Below are 25401 nucleotides of genomic sequence, written 5' to 3' on the forward strand. Positions count from 1 at the left end.
CGGTCCCCTCCGGCCGCTTCCCGGGGCTGCACTCCGGTGCGGGGGCGCGGCCCGCGCCCGCTCCTGCGCGGAAGGAAATCGTCCCGCGCCCGCGGGCGAAGGGCGGCGGGGAGGGAGGGGGAGGGCAGCAAGGAGGCGGGCAGAGGGGCCGGTCTCCCGAGCCAGGTCGGTTTTGAATGGTTTGGGAGGACGAATTGTTAGACCCCGAAGAAGGGGGGTGGGGACGGAGAAAGGGGGGCTGGAAAGCGGAAACTTTCCTATAAAACTTCGAAAAGTCCCTCCTCCCCACGTCAGGCCAATGACACTGCTGCCCCCAAACTTTCCGCCTGCACGGAGGTATAAGAGCCTCCAAGTCTGCAGCTTTCGCCCAACTCCCAGACACCTCGCGGGTTCGCCGGCACCCGCAGCGTTTCCAGGAGGCCGAGAGGGTGTGCGTGCAGCCGTTGAGCGCTTACTTTTTGGACCTCGGGGCCATCCACACCGTCCCCTCCCCCTCCCGCCTCCCTCCCCGCCTCCCCCGCGCGCCCTCCCTGCGGAGATCCTCCCCGTCCCTCCTCCCGCTCCCTCCTCGGCGGGCCGCACCGCCCCGGCCGGCGCCGCGCGCTGGGGAAGCTGGCGGGCTGAGGCGTCCCGCTCTCCTCGTCTTCCCCGGGCCGCCCCTCTGCCCCGGGCCTGCAAGGCCGTACGCTGCCGCCCGAGAGATGATGCAGGACGTGTCCAGTTCGCCAGTCTCGCCGGCCGACGACAGCCTGAGCAACAGTGAGGAGGAGCCGGACCGGCAGCAGCCCCCGAGCGGCAAGCGCGGGGGGCGCAAGCGGCGCAGCAGCCGGCGCAGTGCAGGCGGCGGCTCGGGGCCTGGCGGGGCCGTGGGCGGGGGCGTCGGAGGCGGTGAGGAGCCGGGCAGCCCCGCACAGGGCAAGCGCGGCAAGAAGTCTGCGGGCTGCGGCGGCGGCGGCGCGGGCGGTGGCGGCAGCAGCAGCGGCGGCGGGAGTCCGCAGTCCTACGAGGAGCTGCAGACGCAGCGGGTCATGGCCAACGTGCGGGAGCGCCAGCGCACGCAGTCGCTGAACGAGGCGTTCGCCGCGCTGCGGAAGATCATCCCCACGCTGCCCTCGGACAAGCTGAGCAAGATCCAGACCCTCAAGTTGGCGGCCAGGTACATCGACTTCCTCTACCAGGTCCTCCAGAGCGACGAGCTGGACTCCAAGATGGCAAGCTGCAGCTATGTGGCCCACGAGCGGCTCAGCTACGCCTTCTCGGTCTGGAGGATGGAGGGGGCCTGGTCCATGTCCGCGTCCCACTAGCAGGCGGAGCTCCCCACCCCCTCGGCAGGGCTGGAGACCTAGGTAAGGACCGGCGCCGCTGCGCCCCTTCGCCGCTCAGGTGGCAGAAGGACTAACGGCCAGGCCGCGGGTCCCTGCCCTCCTCGCCTTCCTTCTCCTCTCCCTTTCAGCCTTCCCACCCAACCTGGTACCGCCACCTCATCCCGAGTGTCCCTGGAGACAGTCGGTCCGGCTAGGGAGAGTGGGCTGCGCTTTTGGGAGGGATGTGCGTGTGCGTGTGCGTGAGTGTGCGTGACAGGAGGGAAGACTGAACAAGAGGCAAGGGTCTTGGGTAAGGACAGTCTTGCAAGCGCCTCCCTTTCTTTTGGCTTTAAAGTTTTCGTTCTCCTTGCAACCAGTGTTTCCAAATTCCACCTCCTTTCCGCCCACCCACTTCCTCTTGCCCTTGGGCTGAAATCCTTCCAGGTTGTTCAGCGTAATTTCTCGGTGGTGATAAGAACAGTGCTCACTAGTCTTAGAAAACAGCCACAGAGACTTAAACAATAACCAACTTTACCCCCTTTTGGGTTTTTGCAGATGTCATTGTTTCCAGAGAAGGAGAAAATGGACAGTCTAGAGACTCTGGAGCTGGATAACTAAAAATAAATATATATGCCAAAGATTTCCTTGGAAATTAGAAGAGCAGAACCCAAATCCAAAGAAACAGGGCGTGGGGCGCACTTTTAAAAAAGAAAGCGAGACAGGCCCGTGGACAGTGATCCTCAGACGGGCAGCGGCACCATCCTCACACCTCTACATTCTGATAGAAGTCTGAACAGTTGTTTGTGTTCCTTTTTTTTTTTTTTTGACGAAGAATGTTTTTATTTTTATTTTTTCATGCATGCATTCTCAAGAGGTCGTGCCAATCAGCCACTGAAAGGAAAGGCAACAGTATGGACTTTTCTCCATTTTAAAATGGTAACAATCAGAGGAATTTTAAGAACACCTTTAGAAGTAAAAATACTGGGATCAAACTGACTGGCAAAATCATAGTCAGTTAATTCCTTTTTTTTTTTTTCATTCTTCCTCTGAGGGAAAAAAACTTAAAATACAAAAAAACAACATTCTATTTATTTATTGATGACCCATGGTAAAATGCAAATAGATCCGGTGTCTAAATGCATTCATATTTTTATGATTGTTTTGTAAATATCTTTGTATATTATTTTTCTGCAATAAATAAATATGATTGAAAATTTTAAGAACCTTAGAGTTTGGTGTATATTTTTAAAACTCAGGATTAAGTTGGAGGTAAATACCTGCTTGTTTAACTCTGGAGGCATCCAGGAGGGAGGGGGCATTAATATAAACAAAGCAGTGAAAAACTCAAATAAACTAGCTACTGACAGGTACTGGCATGTTATTTAGAAAGACAGCTTTATTATTCCAAGTTGGTGTCCAGTGGGCTTAGAAGCACCTCTCCTTCGTCTCCTATCAGGTCCCCAAACAACAAAAACTTAAACTTGTTATTCATCTCGCTTGCTTATCTTTTGAGGAGGTGGCTATAAAACAGTTAAATGCAAATCAGCAGTATGAAGCCATTACTATTTTCTTTTGTTACTGTGTATTTTTCACTCTTTGTGAGGACTTTTAAATACTAGATTCATTTCAGTGAAAGGATGCATAAAGTGTTGTTAAAATTATCTATACACATATAAATGAATACAAGTGCATAGAAAATAATAAAGTTTAATTCAGCAGGAAAGAATTCCATTTGTAAAGCAATTTGCTTAACTCTTCTTTCATGAATGAAAATGACATTTAGTGTCATGTTTGCTAAATAGAAAACTAAAGTTAAGAACATTTTACCATTTTGATGTTATCCATTTGGGAAGCATGCTCCTTTATATATAATGAACATCTATGGAGTAAAATAAACAAAGAACCTGAACTTTCCTCAGTAACTATTGCAACACTTAGAATTTTAAATGCTATAGCTATTCATTTTCTAGTCAGTTCATTATAAATATATTTTATCCAGAATTGCACAGAATTTTTACTTGGTTATGTGTATACAAAATCTGATGAAGTTAATTAAAGAACAGGGACAAAACGGTGCTTGATTTTTATTTCTTTCTGGTTATTTCTGAATCAGGAAAATACTGGCTTTTATCATTAATATCATTAGAAATAGTTTATATGGCTTAGTTCTTAACTTTCACATCGGTTTACTGCATTCAAGTGTAAAAAGGAAAGCTTTCAAACTGGAAAATAACTTTACTGCCTAATTTAAACAATGACTGTGGCAAATAAGTGTATGAATGCAAACAGATCGTGTTTGCTCAGCTCAGATTGAGGTTATTATATTGCCCGAAGGTTTTTGTTTCCCTCTTCATACACTTTTGCAGAATGCTGACTTAACGATATTATACATTTATTACTGTGAGTATTTTAGACCACATTTTACGATAAGAAACCTGTAGCACTTACTTAAATGTTTAGTGAAAGCTTGGGAATTAATTTTGGCATTTTCCTAGTCCTTTACCAAATAACAAGATGGGAAGTGATTGTGTAGGGGTGGGAGTGTGGGGGAGAATGCGTGTCTGTGTGTGTGTGTCTGTGTGTGTGTGTGTGTAGCAGAAATGTAAGAAAGTCGCCCTAGAAGGATGAGGGAGAGCATCAAGATGGTAATTCTCTTGTGTGTGTGTGTATCATCCAACCACCACCATTTTCTAAGTTTATGGAGGAATCTCCTTGCTTTCTAGCTTGGTCTGACTATTTGGTATTTCAGATTTCTTGACATACATCAGGGTGGAGCTGACCATCGTTGCTGAGAAGGTAATCTCTATCTTAACTCTGATGATATACAAACTAGAAGTTTCAAAAAAGGTAGCCTTCCATTTGCCTTCTCCCCTCCCCGGGGGTGTTTTGTTCTCTCCTCTTTTCTCGTAAGAGAAAACATTTTGGAGAAAAGCAAATGCCACATTGTGTTGAGTAATACTAAATACTAAACTGAAGGCAGTATTTTCCCCTAGATGTTCAGAGAAATAAACGAATGAAAGAAGGGTGGTGAGTAGTTTTACTTTGAATAAGAAGAATTCATAGTGGGAAATATCAACTGTTAGAATACAGTTTCCGGGTTGCAGACCATTTTTGTTTTCCCAACCTCCCCCACCCCAATATACATGACAATGATAATTCTTTTTTAGAATAGAAATAAAGCCACATGTGTTTTTTCTCTCTACCGTTATTTTCTGTTCCATTTTATTTTTGCTACCTCTTCTTATTTAAAGAACACTTAGAATGATTTACCTCTGTTTCAGAAGTGAGAATTTCATGTGGTGGCTGGATCTGGAGTCTTAAATTAACCCTTCAGCCAGAATGTATTCACTGGAGGGAGTATTGTATTAAATTGTCTTGGGTGAATTCTAAACAACTGAGTAAGACTGTTACTAGGCACATAATTTTTAAAAAATCTTGCTCTTAATGTAGTTGGATTGATAGCCTTCAGTCATAAGAAAGCAGCAAGTTTTTGTTACAACATACATTTCCCCTCTTTGTGCATACACTTGCTCAGCACATGCACCGATGAGAATTCATGCACAGTTGCAGGTATCTTTCTCATGGTGGGACACGTTATAACCTAACGTTAAATAGCAGAAACTCACACAATAGGTGCACTTTGCCCCCCAACCACGGCACAAGCTTCTTGCTCCTTGCTTCGGTCTTCAGGCTCATGTTCATAATGGAGCTTTTTAAGGGACACTTGGCCTCCTGCAAAAAAGTCGAGCATTTTGCACATTCCACGGTTTGGCAAACTCAGAACTGGTTATTTTCTCTAGACCGGTATCAAGTTCTTCTCAGGCATATGATTTCACTTGAAGTCCTGCCCAGGAACCCTTCAAAGTGAGCGTTTGTCCCGCTCTCATGATGTCAGGCGGTTTTCCCTGCATCTGTAATTTGAAGAAAAACATACAAACCTGCGGGGAACAAACGCCACGGAAACCCAAACAGAACTCGGTGGGGAGTGGGAGTCTCACCTGCGGCGGGAGCGGGAGGGGACGCGGGCCCAGACTTCCCTGCGTGGGTGGCGGCCAGGCCCGCGCCCCGGGGACAGCGACAGTGTCTGTGCCCTCCTCCGACTGCGTGAACCGCCGCAGGCCCTGCGTCTGGCCTCAGCGCAGAGGCAGCGGCTCCAAGTGTCAGCAGCGGTAGCGAGGGGAGCAGCAGCAACAGAGTCAGGCAAAGGCCCAACCTCAAATTTCCAGAGACAGGACCGCATTAGCGACACACGGGGGTCGGGAGGGGGATCCCCGGGGGCCACTTTTCCAGAATTTTCTGCTTGTGTCTCTTAAAGCGTGCCCCACCCCCAGCAGCAGCGAAAGTGGGAAGAGAAATCGCTTTCGTCATAATTTCTCAAAGCCGGCAACCCCACTATTTCCCAGAAACCTCGAAACCGAGCCCTCGAGATGCAAAAGATTTATTAATTATCCTTATTTACTGAACAGCAAAAGACAGACCCAGTAAACAGGGCATGGAATACATTTTCCATCCGCTTTTGTCCCAAGGCCCCAGGACGGGAGCCCACTTAATGTTCTCAGCAAATCAAAGCACGTGTCCTTTGAAGAAGGTGTGTAATTGGAGTTTAAGGCATGTATGGAATTCCCAGATGTCTATAAAGTAAGAAGGAGCATGTGGCAGGTCACTGGAAGGTGGGGCAGGTTAAAATCACTGGCACAAAAGTCCCCCCCTTTATATTCTCCTTTGTAAGGACCAAGGAGATAAGCCTCAGGGGAAGGATGGGACCGGAACCTAAGGACGCTGCCGCTTCTCCTATCAGAGTCATGGTAACCATGGTAAAAAGCACATGGTCAGAAAAACCTCAAAGAAAACACTCAATTACAGCCGGGATTTCGTGGGCGCCCTGCAATGAGATCGTTTGGGGTTTGCTGCAGCGAGGGCCTCGAATGGCCGTCTTGCTTGTTTACGTGGACTATTTTCTTTTCCTTCTATTTTTTTCCCCCTCCAAAGTTTATGGATGTGTCTTCGTATTTATGCGTGCGATGTAGACTGAAGCCAGGTGAACAAAATTCCAGATTGGGAAAATAAGACAAAAAACATTCTAAAAACATTCATCCCAGAAGGCAGACTTCTTGGGGGAGGGGAGATTGCCAGCGGGTGAAATTAAATTTCTGTAAAACATGCCGTTTAAACATCTATCTGATGAGCGGATGCTCAGTGAAAAGACAACCGTCAGCACCAGCGGCTCCCCTTTCTCATTTCGCTGAGGAATATAAAGATATGTACGAGACTGTCGGATTTAAGCGCGAGTCTGAGTGCAGCTTATTAGGCAGTTTTGTTTTGTTTTGGGTTTGAAACCGGAATCGAACAAATATGACTTTTCTCCTTGGATTCAAGATGGTGCCCTCTTTGACCTGCACAGTGGAGCCAGAGGCGGGAGAAGTAAAGATGAGGGTCTGCCAAAGAAACAGGCCCTGCAGAGGTTGGCGCTGGGAGGGGGCAATGTGGGGTCACCTGGGGCTGGGAGCCAGAGTGAGGGGTTCTGGAACAAAGAGCGCCCCAGACTCAGCCACTGAGCCAGGCGGGAGGGGGCATGGGACGCGCCGGGGGTGACACCAGCGTGACAAGTGAAAAGTTAAGCAGGTACCTGAAGGAAGTTTATCTTGCCCAGATGTTAGGACTTTTATGAAATGTCACGTGAAGAGAACAGATGTACAACTTGCAAATGGGGCCACGCCTGTAAATACAAGAGAGGCAAAAACTCAAAGGGAAATCCAGGCATAAATCATCAACCTCCTTTTCTAGTATCTATTTTCTCCTTTAAATATTTGCTTCCGGAAAGGGAAGACACATCTTAAATTAAGTGCCTCTTTCAGGAGAAGTCACAATCTCATCCCTTGCCAGAATTCCTCATCCCCTAAGTGCCTTGGGTGCAGAGGGCTGCGATGGAAGGCAAATTTCTCCCTACTCGTTTTCCTTCTTCACATTCCCCATCCCCCACGTTTCTCTCTTGGCTTCTCAAAGACGTTTGATCCTGAGAAACGTATCGGATCTCGGTTTGGAAAAGCTGAAACTAATCAATTGCCTTTTGAAGGGGTAGAGAGTGATAAGAAGAGTGAAGGAATGCCAGGCCTGACAGACCCAAAACCTCCAAGATGCTCAGATGGGCTGAAAGATGAGCGGTGATCCCTCCCTCCTGGGGCGGGGACCCAGCACGCTGGGGATCCCAGCTGCCCATGGGGTAGGGATTGTTTTTTAAACCAAGTTAAATCATCGGTTTGATTGCAATGGATTTTTTTAAATGAGTTGTACAGATAGGAGACGTGTTTTTTTTCTCTATACAAGAAGGAAGTTCACTTTATAAACAAAGTTAAAATGAATTAGCAATTGCCCAGTTGTGGGAGACAGTCCAATTCCTTTCTCTGTATTTAAGAGATATGTTCAAAGAGGTTGTTGTGAATATTAACATGTGGCACAGCCCTGGGTCTGTGCACATATTAAGGTTTTAAATATTTGTTCATAATACTTTTAAGACTATACATTAAATGAACTGCTGTGGTTCTTATTTAAATTTAAATGCAACACTATTCCTAAGTCTGTTAAATTGACATTGCACCTGGCTTTTAGTTCTATACCCACCCATACAGCTCTCTAAACAAAATTTAGAAGTTGGGAAGTTGGGAGTATTTCCTTCCACAATATTAAATCTAAGTTTACTGTCAGGGTTTATCTTATTCCTCTTTGGGTTTCCAAAAGCCTAGTCAGAAATGAAAGATATTCAAAGTGACCACATTTGCTTTAAGGATTGACAGTTTTAAAAACGCACAAGACCACATAAACATCTTTTCACTATATAGCATTTAATCTAAATACCCATCTAGCCATTCTGGGAGGAACTTAACCTTGATTTATTACCTTTGAGTGCATATCATATCTGGTTATAGCCCCCAAAGCATTCTGGACAAAGACCTCAGATCCTGCCCCTCTGGGTTTGCCCAGCCTAGAGGAAGGTTGGGTTGGACCCCAACACCCTGACACTGCTATGGAAAGCTTTCCTTTGGGGCTCCCAGACCTCCATTTCTAAACATAGTACTAGACACAAGTTTACACATCTTGTCCTCTTTTGTTCCTGACACTTAACACCAACCAAAGAATTGTTACTGTTGTTGAAAACCAATGTGCTGCTAACAGAGACCATTTCAGTACTGCAAGTTTAGCCATGACAACGAACCCTTTAGAGAGGTCTGTTAATGCACCCCTACACCAATGTTCTCTTCTTATTCCTGAGGCAGAAGCCTACCTTTCAGGGCAGCGTTCTTTAAAATGTTATGAATCCCCTTTTCATCCAATAACAAAAGGAAATTTCTGTTAGCCTCTTGCTAAGGTTGCCACTCGCCTCATTCCACCCTTGACTTCTTTTGCTACCCCCCATCAACACACACCTTTTAAAACTTCTAACTTTGTAACCTATAAAAGAGACCTGGAGCAGAGAATCCTTCCTCTTCCTTCTCTCCAGGCTCCGACTGAGTGAAACTTAAAACACATCTCATAGATCAGCTTTCCTTCTCTGAAGTTAGGCATAGTCCACGACCCGGATTTTCAAATTGCCCAGGCTGGAGTCTGCAATATTTAATCCAGTCAGCTATTAAATGTCCTCCGGCTAAATCAAGAGTATAAGACTCGGTACAGGGATAATGATACCAAGAGCTTTTTGGGGAAGAGAAGGGAGCAGGGGAGGAGGTGGACGATTCCAAGGATCCTTTGATTTGGAAAATCCTGTTTTTAGAACTCCTGTCAGAGTAATAACAAAGCAAAGAAACATGAAAGAACAACTCTTTGTTCCAGGATATGGTTTTAATGAAATACTACTACCACACACACTGAAAAGAAAAAATCTACTATTAATAACCGCTTCTGAGACTGCACTTTTTCTTTACCTATTAGGGACTAGGAGGTTCCGTAACGTGATCCCCTCTCCCCCTTTCCTGCCGCCTCCTTCCCTCCCCAATTAAGCCGAAGTGGTTGTTCTGACGAGTCCCGGCCCGCAGATAACCGCGGACTGACTATACCCTCCGCATCCCGGCTTCTGGCCCCTTCTCTGAGCAAAGTCAGGCCCCCGGGGACTTGACTGCGAGGGCTTGGGTTTCTCCCTTCCTAAGGCGGCACCCGCACTTTGGGAAAGACTCTCCTGATCCCTGGCTGTAGCCTTACTTAGGACCCCGACATGTGTGGCACCAATGGGATGACGTGCCCTACATCTGCCTTCCTTGGCTCTCATATGACCCTGTCCTGCGCTTCTTTTTTTGTTTTTGTTGACGTAAAACCCCGGAGGGGCTGCAACTAATATAGCAAACGGGGCTGGGGGTGGGGGAGAGGAGCATATTGGCAGGGGGTGGAGATCACCAGAGAAAAGGCAGCAGCAAATTTGGGAAGGGGGTGGGAGCAACCTTTTAGGCAGCGGGGACGAGGCATTTTAGCAGCCGTGTCTGTCATCTGAAGCAGGGGTTAGATAAAACCGTCCCTGATCAAAGAGGTGCGTTCATAAATCACGCGTAAGAAATGGATCTCGAGGAGTAAAAGACACGTGTCGAATAATCTCAGTTTTGGAGTCCGCTGGCCGCCTGTGCGGTTCCTAAAGCCCCCTCTCGTGGTACCCGCTTGGCCAGAGCATCTCCCTGCGGGGAATGTTTGTGGAGGGAGGTCTCTCCCCGCCCCCCACCTTCTCCCCGCCGCCCCCTAGCTTCCGCCACACTCTCCGCCTGGCCATCCCAGCTCCAGACTTGAGATTTACATACAATCGATTGACTTTGGATTGACCAAGGAAGTCGTGGGAAATAAGTTGGGGTTCTTTTATTTCCAAGGCGAGAAAGTTGCGCTCTCAGCATCGAAGACCTGTCCCGTCCAGGTCCCTCCTTAATGTCCTCATCCCTCTCGGAAACTTGCAACGTTTTACAGTGTCAATGTAACGTCGCCCGGAGAGTTCAGCGAGAGCAGAAATCTCCTGGGCGGGCGTTTTCTGTTCCTAGTTTCGTTAAATCTCGGACGAGCAGTGCTTTGCATGGTGTTTTGCCGCAGTAGTGTAATGTGGCTTAAGAAGCGGTTGCTGTCCTCTAAACTAGGACCTACAGGATTCTCTTTCTCTGTCTCTCACCTCCCAAGCCCCGGACTCTCTCGCACCTGCTTCTCCTGGTTGAAAAAATAAGCGAAAGCGAATGTCCAGTCCCGCATGCTAAGCGCTCCGGCCAGCTGTTCCCAGGGACCCCGAACACGTATTTGGAGAGTTTCGCGGCGCTGTGGTTGGCCATCTCCGCGAAAGGAGTTGACAATGCTAAGAAAAGATAGTTCGTGAATCTGTGCAGGGGATTTACAGCGACAAATGCCCCTTACCCCTTCCTTTTGCCTTGGCTTTAGCATCCTCCAGATAAGTAGGATTTTGCTTATAATAGGTGTTTATGGTTCCAGGAATTGCACTTTGATCTAGGATTTTGGGGGTGGAGTGTCTAAGGGGTCTCTAGACGCTTGTCTGATTTGAATGCTTTTCAGGATGATTTATGGCAAAAGGCTCCTTTCTGACACTTCCAGATGCCAAAGCTCTTACCTTCCAGGAAGGGGCGAGGGAAACCTGCTTCCAAATTGCCGGGCTGATGGGAAGCCCGAGCGCCTACCGCACCCGCCTGCTGGTCACTCTAAACTGACCTTGTGCACCAGCTCTGCTCTGGAGCAGCTGATAACCTTTCCCCGCCTTCCAACTAAGGAGGAGGGAGGGACCTTCTTTTTAAGATGACAAAACTATGGAGGGAAATCAAGTCACCCTCCTGTAAAGTGAGTCTCTTGCAGTTAACTCTATTTTGTGTAATTAACCACCTGCTCCCTCCCCATTGGTGGTTTGGTGTTAATACGATTTGACCCCTAAATGTGAAACGGGGCGGGAATGAGCCTTCCGTTGGGACCCCTGGTGGTTTCACCCTCGGCCTCAATCCCTGGCCGCCGCCGCATGCAACGCAATCCTGCTTCCCGCGGGGCGGAGACCCGGGCAGCGCTCGGAAGCTGCCAGGGCACTGGGGGGGAAGCAGGCGCTGTCTTTCCGAGAGCTCCCTGCAGGCTGGGAACGGCCAGGCGAGGCCAGGAAAAATAACCCTCCCGACTCGATTACTGCGAGCTCCACCAGGAAGCTGAAAAGTTAAAATGTGCGCCACGGCAGGGGGGTAGGTCAGGCTGGGAGGACGCTAGCGCGATTTTAGGGGACCCCCTAAGGCTGGCGGAGCTGAGAACCCACTGCACACATTTGTCAACCTGAAGTTAAAGGTGGGTCCGACCCGCAGTAGCCTCCATCGGACGCTTTCCCCAAAGGAAACGAGGTTGTCCAGCTATTTCTTCTACTTGGAAACCTAACAGATTGAGGACTGAGGAGGAGGAACTTTGTTTTCTTTCTTCTCTCCCAAGGTGAAGGCAAATTAAGCAAAGAATTAACCGCGCAGGCTTGATGACCAGTGGAGAGGAGGGTCGAGGCCAGGGCACTGCTAGTGAATGCGTACAAAGGAAGCTTTAGCCCTGAGTGATATCCTGGTTATTTGCTTAGAATCCCACAAGGCTGAGAATCTGTAATATTTAGGGAAGAGTGTCTGACTATTTCAGTCTCTTTTGATGAGCTTCCCTCCTCCCCCCTCCCAGGTTCCTTCGATATTAGTAATTTGAAGCGGTTTGCTTTCCCAATTGCAAAATAAGCCTGATTTCCTGGGTGAAAGAGAATGGATTAACTCGAGAGCCTTTCAAAGAATCGTATTTTCCAATGCACAAGTTTTCTTCATTCTTCATAACGTTACAAAACAAGGAACCAGATCAGTTTATTGGTTTATGTAGAACCGATCCTGATTTGATAAGCTTAATCATATGACAAAAGGCATACTGATAATTCCCTCCTCTCTCTCAAAGGACGGCCTGAGAGTGTTTAAAAGTCACCTTTTCCTAGAGTTCCAATCACTACATCAAAAGGCTCAGGTCACCTCTTGTCTTTTCTGTATGTATATATTCAAGAGCATAAAAATATTAAATAAAAAACTTTCCCAACTTCAAACCTATCAAATGTTTAACAGCTGAAGGATATTCATCTTTAGGAGGCAGGCCAAAATGCCAATAAAAATTTAATTATTTCTGAAACATATGGGAGCACTTACAAGAACCAAAATGTGATACTAAGTATTGATATTGAGAGGAAACCGAACAATATACTTTCATATTTGCTGGTCAAGACCTTATACTCCAAAAAAGTTCCACAAGCCACAGAAATTTTTATTCTTCCTGACAGAGTTTCTAAAACTAGCATGAAAGACAGGTTGGTGATCAAAGGGGGTCATCTGTATTCTGTGTAAGGAGAAATTAGTGTTGAACTCCTATGCGTTTAGCTTTGTTTTTCTGTAGAAGACTGTGATGTCTATGGTAGGAAATATTATTTAATTGGGGGATAGAGGAATGTGCACATCGATGTAGCCATTTTTTATTTTTAAAAGGTCACGCTAATTACCTCCTGAAATGTTTCATCCAAATATTCTTTCCTATCTACAATTCTGCCATATTGAAAGATGGAGGTTTACACTGGAAGGTGACACTGGTAATTCCTGTAATTGGCTGTGATGAGCAAGACTGATGTGTGACTTGGAATAATCTCCGAAATATAAGTAGGGTCTCTTAGGTAGCTACTTTTTCCACTTATGAGCTGCAGCTTCTTTTCCACTTTTCCATAGGACTTTTGATTTCTTAAAAATGACATCAAACTTTAACTGTTGAATTGCAAGTTAATCGGCCGGTAGGCTCCTGCTTTTTTTTTTTTAATTAAATTTATTGGGGTGACAATTGTTAGTAAATTTACATAGATTTCAGGTGTACAATTCTGTTTTACATCGTCTATAAATCCCATTGTGTGTTCACCACCCAGAGTCAGTTCTCCTTCCATCACCATATATTTGATCCCCTTTACTTTTGAACCCATGAGGTGATAAACCCTGATAGGTGGTTTGACCTCATTGTCAGTGTTTCCAGTTTTCCCTGTGGAAATGCCTTCCAGAGTTGCTTTGGGTACCCGATTATCTGCTTCCCTAGAGAAGAGGTTCTCAGTGTCAACATTAGCCTGATGGTGATGTATATACCTTCTTTGATTGGTTTCCATAGGCCTCTACCATTGGAATAATGTCTCCATTTCTCTCAAGGTGTAGATTCATTTAATTCAATCATTTAATTTAGAGCAAAGGACTCTGAAGTCCAAAGTGTTTAAGATATTTGCCAAAAACTAACTGGGCCTTGTCCAGTGTTCTCTATACTTAAGAGCATGTTTTCAGATTTTAAGCAGGATAGTAAATTCCAGAATTGGCATGAGTACTGGAATTACCTATTATCTTACAGCTGAGCAACTATTCCTCAAAGCTCACTATCTTTCTCTTTTACTACAAAATTTTGCATAAGAAAAGCAGATAACAAGACCATGACTGTGGCTTTATAAGTGAAGCTGGACACTACTCTGTGTATAGACATTATACCTGGTAAGTTTTAAAGGCCAGGATCCCAGTTACCTTTTCATATCCTAAGAATCAAAATGAGTATGTCTTAATATACACTGAAAATTCTAAGAGTAATATTATGAATACATGTGCCTTTCAGAGTACTTTTTACTTTATTTTGATTTTTGCAATTACTGATACAAAGACTTGTTTGTGGAAAAATGCCTTGAGAACATTCATTGTATTTGCCTTTTTAAGGATAATTACCACTAAGAATACTCTTATGAATTCAAGACTGATGGAAAAAAAAAAGATAATTTAACTAGCATGTGCAGAAACTTTGTTGGGCAGAAAAACCAGGAGTGCAGTTTGCCCCATGGAGTGATTGTGGAATGAGGCAGAACCAGAGGAGAGTGGTCATAAGTGGGTTTTCCTACTCTGTGCAAATGATCCCAGAGGCCTTTTCAATTTGTGATCTGTGATGCTATTATTATGTCTGACATGCTTTCCTAGTGGGTTTTGTTTTCATGAGTTACTGATGCAGAGAACAACCTGAAATGAGATTGTAGGTAGCACGATTCAGAAAAATAACCTAGGTAAAGAGTGTGTGAACTTACTTGAAAGTACAGGCATGAGACTCATTTTCTTTTGTGAAAGGTCTACTCAACTGTCTGATTGCACAGCTAGAGTTAAATATCATATAGATCTGCAGAAGCAATTTCTAAATGTTCACTCTTTCCCAAGCACTTTTCCCCAAGTGACAGGCTGTGTGGGTGGCCACTATGACACTGCCTTCAGTTAAACAAAAGCATAATTATTCAGTCAACAAACATTCCTTGAGGGTCCCCTTAAGGTCTAAAGTTTATGTAGAAGTGACTATGTCATGCTCATCATAACAAACAAAGGAGCCTCTACTCACAGAAGGCTGGTCTCACCTGTGGATATTTGCTGCATGTGCACTGGAGGCCCATACAGTGGGTACTTCCCCTGACTTTTCTTTGATATTCTAGGGTGGTGCAGAAATTAGGGCCCCCGCTACCTATGGAAATATTGGAATGGAGAGGCACCTAGCATTCAAAGACTGATAACTTTACAACAGACAGAAGTGAGTCCAAGAACATTTTTTTCTTTGGTCTTTGCTAGTTTTCTTTTTTTCAATGCACATTCATCAATCTGTAGCAACATCTTAGAGATTAATAGTTGCTTATTAGACTTTAAGCTTTCTGTTGACAGATGCCTATCCAGCTCACTACTATAATCCCAGCACCTTGCTTAGCACCTGTCACATAGCATTTTTGTGCATTTGAACTAATGTCTCCATTATACTAATAGGAAACCCAGGCAAAGAGGCAGAATCCTCATCGAAAAGAACCAAAAATGACAATATGACAGCCCCATACTATTATGGTGGGGGAATTCATATAGTTGTCTCTCAGGTGTACGTTTAGAATGAAAATCCAAGTAATTCCCAAAGAAGACACTTATTAAGACACTGAGATTCACACATTTATTTTAAATTAAGTAGTTTAGAGTGCTTTTCTGGACGGAGCCCACAGCTGTCATTTGCCTATGATTTCTTTGTGTGACTGAGTAAAGGGAGCCTTTTGTCCAGGGCATAAAGCTCACGTGTCCGAGCAGCGCTGACTTCAGGACTCATTACCCCATGGACCAAGTGCCCTTTATCAGTAAGCATCCCTCACAACTATATGTAGCAGCCTTGGCACCCCGAAAGCAATAGTTGTCAAATTTAATGAGGCTAGCTTTTATTATCAGTGCATTTTCTTGTCTGTGAAATTGATTCCACTTGATTTCTATAAAAGACCCAAAGACTTGCCACATGTGCTTCTTAAGCAAACTGGGCAGTCTATCCAGAAGCTTCCCCTTTCCCGATCCAGCCAATTAGGGTTCCATTTTTTATATTGCGGTGCTATGAACAACTCTACATTGCCCTATCACCCCCTAAAACAGCATAATCACTGATAACTAAACTGTTCATGCCAGTCTATATCTACTGAAAAACTCAAATTCCAAGTTAGTTACTTACTGCATGTATGCACACATTATTCCAAACCCAAGAGTGGTGGTTTAGAGATTCAAATATAATTGATTGTGAATTGAAAAAAGGCATTCTAAAAATATTTTAAATTTGGTATGATTACTATGAATGGAGAAAGCTGCTTCTCCACCCCCATTCTTCTCCAGCCTTCCCCCCGACTCCAGGGATGCGGTGAGCTTGTGTAATTTAAGGCAGGTGGTCCACATAGTAGGCTGACCACAGAGGATGAGAGAGTGTGCATTTGATACCCTGACTGCTGCTCTTTAATAGACTTTAAATATACTATGACTATTATTTGGCTTTTGGCTATTACATTTATTTTCACTTTCTTTCAAAGGCTTCTCTCTTTCATTTCATCATTTTCCACGCACTGAAATGTAACCCAGGTCCAATGGCACCAAATAGAGGATTTATCTATATTGTCATCAAACTAAATGCAAACGAAATATCAAAGAGGAGCAGAAGGCACCCTTATATTTGGCTCTTGAATGCTGACAGAAAATACATGCATTTTTCTTTGCCTAGGTAATAATACTTCATATATATGTATATATCCTTTCATCTGAGATTCTCAAAGGCCTTCAAGATGTGATTTGGGTCTGGCATTCTTCAGCTAGCTGCCCTTTGTCTCTTTCAGTAAGGAAACATTCTTGTTGGGTGTAGTTTCATAACTGAACTTGCACTTGGGCATGCATATTCAGAGGTCCAAGGGCATTGAATGTTTCTTGAACAGATCAAAGAAATGACCAGTTATGACATTCTCAAAACAACCCTGAGAGGAAGATGGGTGGCAAAGGTGATTATCTAACTTGCAGGTAGAGCAGTTGTGACACAGCAGGTTAAGTGACTCACCTGAGGGTATACAGTGCCGTCTTTGTTACTGTTGAAAACAGTAGTAACATCTACCAGACCAATAGCATGGTTGTGTTTCTTTGACATCCCACCTATCTGCTTTTTCTAGTTTCAGAATGAAAATCTTTATGAAATGGCACCCTTGTGCATATAAGAAAAAGATTCCAATACAAGAAAGGAGAACAGAGTAATGACTTTAGAAATGTTGAAGATGAAGACGTGTGGGCCTTACTTCTCCAGAAAAATCACACAGCTTCTAAGTCAAATTAGTGAGTCTAAAATATGAAAGGAATATCCCTTGCACATAGAAAGTGGAAGTGTGATCTTTCAGTTCCATTCCTTACAAGTAAGAGAGCATTGTGTTAATCTCAGCCGGGGAGAACAGATATGTTTAAAGAGAACTTTAATTCTTTAACTAAGCTACTAGCACATTTTACAACTTAAAAGCATTTTCCACTTATATCTTATCTATAACTATCTTTTTCTTTCCTGTAATTTTGTTTTACTTTATTATCTCCAAACATAGTTAGTAATCTGAAGAGCCCTGAAGTCTAGATTATTTTTTCTTGGCATCACTATATGATTTAATATTTACTCAATGTTTGACAATTCTGACTATGATATCACTTAATATTTGTGATTTTAATATCTTCTTAGGACACCATATCATAATTTACCTTTAATTTTAAAATTCATTGTAAAGTTTGGGCAGGGATCCCAACTATGCTTTTGAATGGAAAATAACTTTTGTATTTTATTCCAGTAAGAAAAGCTAATAGAAGGAATATGCATATATATATATATATATATATATATACACACACACATATATATATATATATATATATACACACACACATATATATATGTTCGGATATATATATATGTATATTCATCTCTATATATAAATTGATGAATATACATATGATTATATATATAAATTGATTTGGCATATATACACAATGGAATACTACTCTGCCATAAGATAAGATGAAATACTGCCATTTTCGACAACATAGATGGATTTTGAGATTATTATGCTAAGTGAAATAAGTCAGACAGAAAAAGTCGAGAACATATGACTTCACTCATATGTGGGATATAAAACTGAAAGCAACAAAAGAACAAGACAAACAAATAAAGGGATATGCACACATTTTTAATAGAGAATATGTCATAATAAACGAGTCTATAGATTTTATGTGAGAACAATTACATGTTTGAAATGAAATAATTTATTCAATTAAATTTTTTGTTTTGTTTTTCTTTCCTTTTTTATATTCAGTCTGAGTTTTTAAATGGAACCTATCTTTCATAGCAAAGGATTGTTATAAAAAGCCAAAAAAAAGTTCTACAACAATATCATACATCCTGAAACTGTCATTAGTCCATCTTACTGGTAGTTATATATAAAAAGAAAAAATTTCTGGGTCCGTGTCTTCCTATTTTTCTAAGCTTAGAAATTCTGATATACGATATATAATTTAGAATGTTGAGAAAAGGCTGTTCCATATATAACATTGAGTTTACCATATCAGGGGTGGAAATCTCAAAGTGATATGCCCATTTTCTTTATCTGTACATACCATCTAGATTCTCAGCTTAGTTTTGATCTGCTCCAGAAGAAATATGCATAAACAAGCAGGAATAATGTTGAAAACAGTAAAAAACTTGATTATTTTACTTTGCTTGAGACTGAGAGTCTAGAATCTGTACTGCATTTTGTCATTGTTGGTCCTTCTCTTCCATGAAATTTCCATTGCTTTGTGCTCTGTCTACCAATGAGGTCACGTTTGAGAAAGAAGGTGAAGGTTTAACAACACGAAACAATGAAAAATGCTTAAGAAGTTTAGCTGCTTTACTAGATAATCTAAGCATGATTTTGCTCTTCTTTTTCTTATATAGAGTAATCAACTCCTTAATATTGTCTTTTTCATTGGCATATGTATCTTTGTTTTGAGATTATGAGGTCTTCTTACATTATTCTTTTTGCCCTAAATGAAGTCCCTTTTCTGATGAGTAGTTGGATTAATTTAGGGCATAAATGAAAAAAGAAGAACAAGTCCAGTCTAAGCTCCACCACTTATTACCTGTGTTATTTTCTAATTAACTGAATTTATCTGGGCCTCAGGTTCTCTAAAATTGGGGAGCATGGTACATTGCGTCAGAAACAATATCATTCTGTCATTGTATGATTTAATATCTCTGATGCTTCAATGAAGTACAATTTTAAATTACCATTGTAAATTAACTTGTCAAGAAATTTTCTGTCAGATGTGAAATTTTAAATCTATAAGATCAATTAAAATGTTGTATTTTCTAAAACTATAACCTAAAAATTGTGAGGTGAAGCTTTATTTAAAAATATAAAAATGCTTTCTGAACTTCCAATTATTATAATTAAAAAATAAAAACTTGAGATCTGCTAGTACAAAAGCAGTGATAAATCAGTAACATCTCATTGCTTTTAAAAGTCATTTGCTAATAATTTTACTTTGCTATTTTCTTGTTAAAAGAAAGTATTTATTATTAATCCCATAAAGTGAAGATTGAGTCTAAAGTTATTATTCAAAAAATATCTTTACTAGTCAATATTAATCCTATTTAGCAGCTCATAGCTATGTTATATGCCTACGATAATGAGTATGTGTTTACCTAACAATTAACATGCTTATTATTGCTAATGAAAATGATAGATACAAAAATGTATATTGGCCAGAAGACGTCTTTAAAATATTCGTTCACAATTCTTCATCAAAATTTCCTTTGTCACATATGACATCAAAGTGAGGGTTTAAAATTTGGGATTCATGCTCTGAAGTATTTCTGTTTCTTGTTTTGTTTTGTGGTCACTAACCACAGAGAAATTTGTCTTTTTTACGTACGCTGGAAATAATTTACTGCTTTTAGAAATATTAAACCACACACACAAAAAAAAAAACCCAATGTTAAAGAAACATTATGGGTCTTCTGAAGCACTCAAAAAGCCCGGAAATTGAGAGTTAATGCAGAAGCTCTGATCTGGCTCTATGTCCAAGGGACGTCAGGACCTCTGAAGAATGACAGGTAGTACTCAGTTCATATATATGTCAAAATTAAAAAAAAAAAAAAGTATTGGCAGGATGATGTGGTAGAAGACACACATGGTTAGTACAATTTATCTGAGACACTATGTTCACATTTATTTAATATAACATTATATTATTCATAAACACGAATTCTTGTCTAAACTTAATAGAGACACAAAAGTCATAAATTCAAAAGACTTCTAAAATGACAATATAGATTTTGATCTGTGGTGTAGATGTGTTTAATGGTATGAACTTGACAAAAATTATATTCTCACATGAGTGTTTAGAAGTACTGTTCACTTGTATAATCTTTGCTTATGGTGTATGAGAGAAGCCATGCTTTCAAACCCATCTATTTTACTGATCTCCAGAGGCCAGAGATTCAGGTCTCAGGAAATAAAGTCTCATTTATGCACACAATTCAGAAGGCAAAAGTTCAATGATTGTGGAGAATATATTTTTAAATGTTGTTTTTCAAACATTATTTTACAAATAATTACATAGAAACTGAAATTCATTAATTAATGAAGAGATCAGATTTATGTTGATGAAACATTTAATCTGCTTTGTTGTTATATTGCATTGAATTTATTTTCCAAAAAGTTGTACTTGCTTGTTGTTTCCATTTTAATACTTATTATTTAGTGCACAAAACACATTTTGAATTTTAATAAGAACATCTATATTAAAAGTAGTTTTACTTTAAAAGAAATTATTAAATACATAATTATCATAATTAAGCTTAATTTATAGCAAACTATCTCATTGGATTATATACAATGCTTTACATTTTTAATATCTGAAAATATAGAATGACTGACAGTTCTTGAATTATAGATATACTTTTAATGGTATTCTTCAAAGTGCATTGTCGCATAACAGTAACAGCACACTTCTAAAAGTATTTCTGTTGAGCAGGAGTTTTTTCGAAAGAATCATTTAATTAATTTTTTCAAAAGAATCATTTAATTAATTTTTTCAAAAGAATCATTTAATTAATTAATTAATGAACACATTGCTTCATTTATAACAATGTTATTTGCTTTCTTTGTAAATGATCAAGAAATGTGGTAAAAACCAAATGTATCAATTTTTAGTGTAAGCACATTTGGAATCATAAAAATAAAGATGAATTTACATGAATTAGAAAGTATAGATGACTTCCGATTTTAATTAAAAATAATTTTTGTTTTTTCACATAAACATTACCTGCCAAATAGAATTTTTCATTTTAGAGCTGTATCTGTTTTAAAAGCAAACAGATACTATAAGAGTGACTATAAGACTATAGGCTTATTGACTATAAGAGTGAGACATAACGGATGATATAGTTAAGAAATACTCTTTCTCAATATACAACTCAATTTATTGAAAACTGATAATTTGCCAGCCTATACTAGACATTTCAGAAAATACTGGTAAAATAAAAAACATTTAATGAGAAAGATTTCACAACCTGTTAAGCTAGGAGTTAAATTATTTTTACAAGTTGTAAAAGATTAATTGTTGTGTTCTAAAAATACTCTCCACATTGATTGAATCTTTATGTATTAATTTAGATCTAAAATCTCATTTTCTATACTTGAATATAGAAATATTTAAATACATTGTTGAATAAAGATTATAGAATGAAGTATTTCCAGATTCCAGAGCACAATTATAATTTTTCACATATTACAAATCATAGATTTGATTGGGTTGCAGTTCGTGTGTAAATAAATAAATTATTCAGTCTGCTTTTGAACATAATTTACCCCATAAACACAGGAAACATGTTACCAGGGAGAAAAAATACACGAACAAAAGTTGTCATAATGCACTTTTAAAAGTTAAACTTTATAAGCTTAAAAATCAGAGCTTTACAAATAAAAGGCATTCTGCCTTTCTATTCTGGTCTTAAAGGAGGACATTTGACACATTTACATGGCAAACTTAGTCAATGTTTGGAAATGCTTTCTAGTGGCCAAATGCTGTGTATTTCCTTCTGTTGACCTGATTTTTTTCTTCCAATAAAGTTAATTAATAGAAGATGCATCTAACAGGATCATTGCAGATGTGCACATACTGCAGTGCTAATTGCTCTTATTTTTTTACAATCCAGTCCCGCACATGCTTTAATTTATATTTGCCTGAGTTAGCTTTTTAGTGAATTAGCGGCAGTCTGCCACACACTGAATAGTAATGTGCTTGCATCACTCGATTATCTCAGATGCATTATTGTCTAGAATCCATGCTCCTAATTTCCTTACCACCCACACCCATCTCTTTCCTCTGTTTGGAAGGCTGATTTGTGTTAAGAAGGGACCACCAAGCTATTAACTCTAGGACATAACTAGCATTGTTCCCAGAGAACGGGAATTATGATCATATCACATTTTAACTCTTCCACCAGCATTATCCTTGTTTCTCCAATGCTTTCAAGAGGCAATAACTCCAAATGCCTCGCATGGAAATGATAAACTGCCTGTTGTGCCTTTTCTTTGAAGGAGTTCTCCTGCAGAGTATCATATTTAAATAAATTGCCATTGAGTTTAGCAAGCAGTACAATCATGCCCATTGAGGTGGAGTCTTTTGATCATATTTTGTAATGCAATCAAGGATCATATGAGGATTCTGGAAGAGGCCAGCCTTTGCTGTGTGCTAAATAGGCGACAGGAGACAGAAAACATTAATTGCCCTGAATCCCACTGACATAACAAAGCACACCTGTGTCCCAGATAGTACAGGCCCTAAGGCAGTGGTTACATGTACCATCAGAGTAACTCTTTGCCTTTGATTGATCCGTAATTTCAATCAAACTACCAGATTAAATAAATTGTTGATATATTCAAATTGTCAAAAAGGTCAAATGTGTGACACAAGCACAGCATTTATGTATTTTTGTGTAATGGAACTCTCTAGATGGGAGCAGGATACCTGGGTTCTAGGTCCAACTAGTTGATTCAGTTGACAGCTCTGCCACTAGTCACTTCGTCTCTCCCATCTCTCAGAAATCAGTAAGACTAGACGAATAATTGCCTACTTACTGAAACAGTTGTCTTGAGGGTTACATAGAGTATGGTTAAGAAGAACTTTAGAAATATAAAGCTTTTTGCAAATGTACTATTCTGATGCCTATATGCATATGTGTGGCATGGACCGTATACGAATAGTGTGCCATTCTCATTACCTCTTTGCAAATATCTTTACAATATTAATCATTCTGGCAAAAAAGACTTGGGGGATCTTTCATCTACCAAAAATACAGGGTCACTCATAGGGAATTGCTAACCAACAGATTAACTGAGGAAACTTGGGAACACTGTTGAACTTCAGTTAATAGATTTAAAAAGAGGCAGCAGATGTGGAAGTGGGGGCTTGTAAGGAATTTCCTGCTCTGCTGGCCCAACATTCCAACTTTCTGTTACACTCTGAGAAATCAATAAGAAAGAACTAGCCGATACCATCACAAATGATTTCCTGCTGACAGATACTGTTTAGTAACCTGTTACCCTCTCTGACCTTTTTTTTTTTTACAGTACAGGAGAGAGAAATGACAGAGAGGAATGAAAATTTGAGAAGTAATTAATAAACATAGATTTTTTTTCAATCTCCACTAACGTGGTTTTGCAGTTTAAATTTCTCTCTCTCTCCCAGGAATAGGATATACTTTTTTTTATATTGCATGCAGTGAGATCTCAAAAATTCAACTGGAGATATCTTTTTTCCCCCAAATATTTCTTCACTTTCATAAAGAAAAAATGTAGAGGTCTACTCCTAGTCTGATAACCTTACCTTTCTGTTAAAAGGGAAAAACAACCAAAGGGACTAGAGCAGGAAAGCACATCTTTGGTCCTAGAGGGTGAAGACTGAGGCTTTTCATAAACGTTAAACAATATTTATTCTGCATACTTATTAAGAGCTGAAGTCAAATAACCTGAAAAATAAATGACTGAGAAGCAAATGGGCTAAATGGCTTTCGTATTACTTTGGACCCTGTATTAGTTAGCTAGGGCTGCCATAACGAAGACTCACAGATTGGGCTTAAACAACAAAAATGCATTTTCTCACAACTCTGGAGGCTAGAAGTACAAGATCCAGGTGTGGCAGAATTGTTTTTTTCTGAGGACTCTCGCCTTGGCTTGTAGAAGGCTGTCTTCTCCCTATGGCTTCACATGGTCTCTGTTCTGTGTTTTTGTCTTACTCTTCTTCCTTCCTTCCTTCCTTCCTTCCTTCCTTCCTTCCTTCCTTCCTTCCTTCCTTCCTTCCTTCCTTCCTTCCTTCCTTTGCTTTATTTCTTAATTGAGGTATAATTAACTTACAACATTATATTAGTTTCAGGTTTGCAACATAATGCTTCAATATTTGTATACATTGGAAAATGATCACCACATTAAGTTTAGTAATATCTGTCACCTTACAGTTACAGACATTTTTTTCTTGTGATGAGAAGTTTTAAGATTTACTTTCAACAACTCTCAAATATGCAATATGGTGATACTAACTATAGTTACCATGCTGTACACATCTCCATGATTTATTTATTTTAGAACTGGAAGTTTGTACTGTTTGACCCCCTTCACCTATTTCTCCTACTGCTCCACCCCCTCACCTTTGGCAACCAATAATCTTTTCTGTATCTATGAAATTGTGTTTCTGTTTTGTTTTTGTTTTGCTTCATTTTTAAAATTAGGTTCCACATATAAGTGAGATCACATGGTATTTGTCTTCCTCTGTCTGACATATTTAATTTAGCATAATGCTCTCAAGGTCCATCCACGTTGTTTCAAGTGTCAAGATTTCCTTCTTTTTATGGCTGAATAGTATTCTATTATATATATATATATATATATATATATATATATATATATATGTTATACATATATATAATATACACTATATATATAGTGTATATATATACACTAGAATATAATAGTATTCTATTATATTACATATATATATATATATATATATATATATATATATACACACACACATCACATTTTCTTTATCCATTCATCCATGGATGGACACCTAGGTTATTTCTAATTTCCTCTTCTTATAAGGACACCAGTTATATTGGATTAAGTACCACCCGAATGACTTCATTTAATCTTACCTCTTTAATAACGCTATCTCCAAATAAAGTCACATTCTAAGGTACTGGGGTTTACAACTTCAACATATTGGAAGAACACAATTCAGCCCACCACAGACTCCTTTTTTTTGTCTGAAATACCTTGAGCAAGAAATCTTTTCCCTCAATTCCTACTGACATTGCCAAAAACTTTAAATATATTCAATTTGCAATCCTGACAATTATAGGTGAGATTCCTAGGAGATATATTGACAAGACTTTTGGATTAAAAAAAAATAGTTGGAGTAATTAGGCAAAAAAACTGAATTAAAATCAGAAGTGGCCACCTAGGAGATGATGAAAAAATGTTTAAAGCTAAAAAACTATTTTTTCTTCATTTATATAAGAGGAGAGCTACTTCAAATGTCTGTTCTTTCTTGTTTAATCCACAGAAATAATCCACAGCCCCACCTATAACCTTGTCTGATATCTCCCCATAGCCTTTGTTTCTTACCCTAACCTCATAGCCCGGACCCTCTCATCCCCACCATGTTTCATAAATGCAAATAGCATAGGAACACAGCCTTGTCTG

At 40.6% G+C, this 25401-nt stretch overlaps 1 protein-coding gene across 1 annotated transcript; it reads left to right on the forward strand.

Moving 5' to 3' along the window:
- Positions 1 to 701: 701 nt before the first annotated feature.
- TWIST1 (twist family bHLH transcription factor 1) lies at positions 702 to 2521 on the forward strand (the record flags this gene model as incomplete). The annotated part of the gene is made up of 2 exons (XM_081079770.1): positions 702 to 1346; positions 1860 to 2521. One exon carries the CDS (start codon positions 702 to 704, stop codon positions 1302 to 1304), a length of 603 nt encoding a protein of 200 aa, XP_080935896.1. The 3' UTR covers positions 1305 to 1346; positions 1860 to 2521.
- Between the last annotated feature and the right edge of the window lie 22880 nt (positions 2522 to 25401).

The sequence above is a fragment of the Rhinolophus hipposideros genome (genome assembly GCF_964194185.1).
Source record: "Rhinolophus hipposideros genome assembly, chromosome: 18".
NCBI lineage: Eukaryota > Metazoa > Chordata > Mammalia > Chiroptera > Rhinolophidae > Rhinolophus > Rhinolophus hipposideros.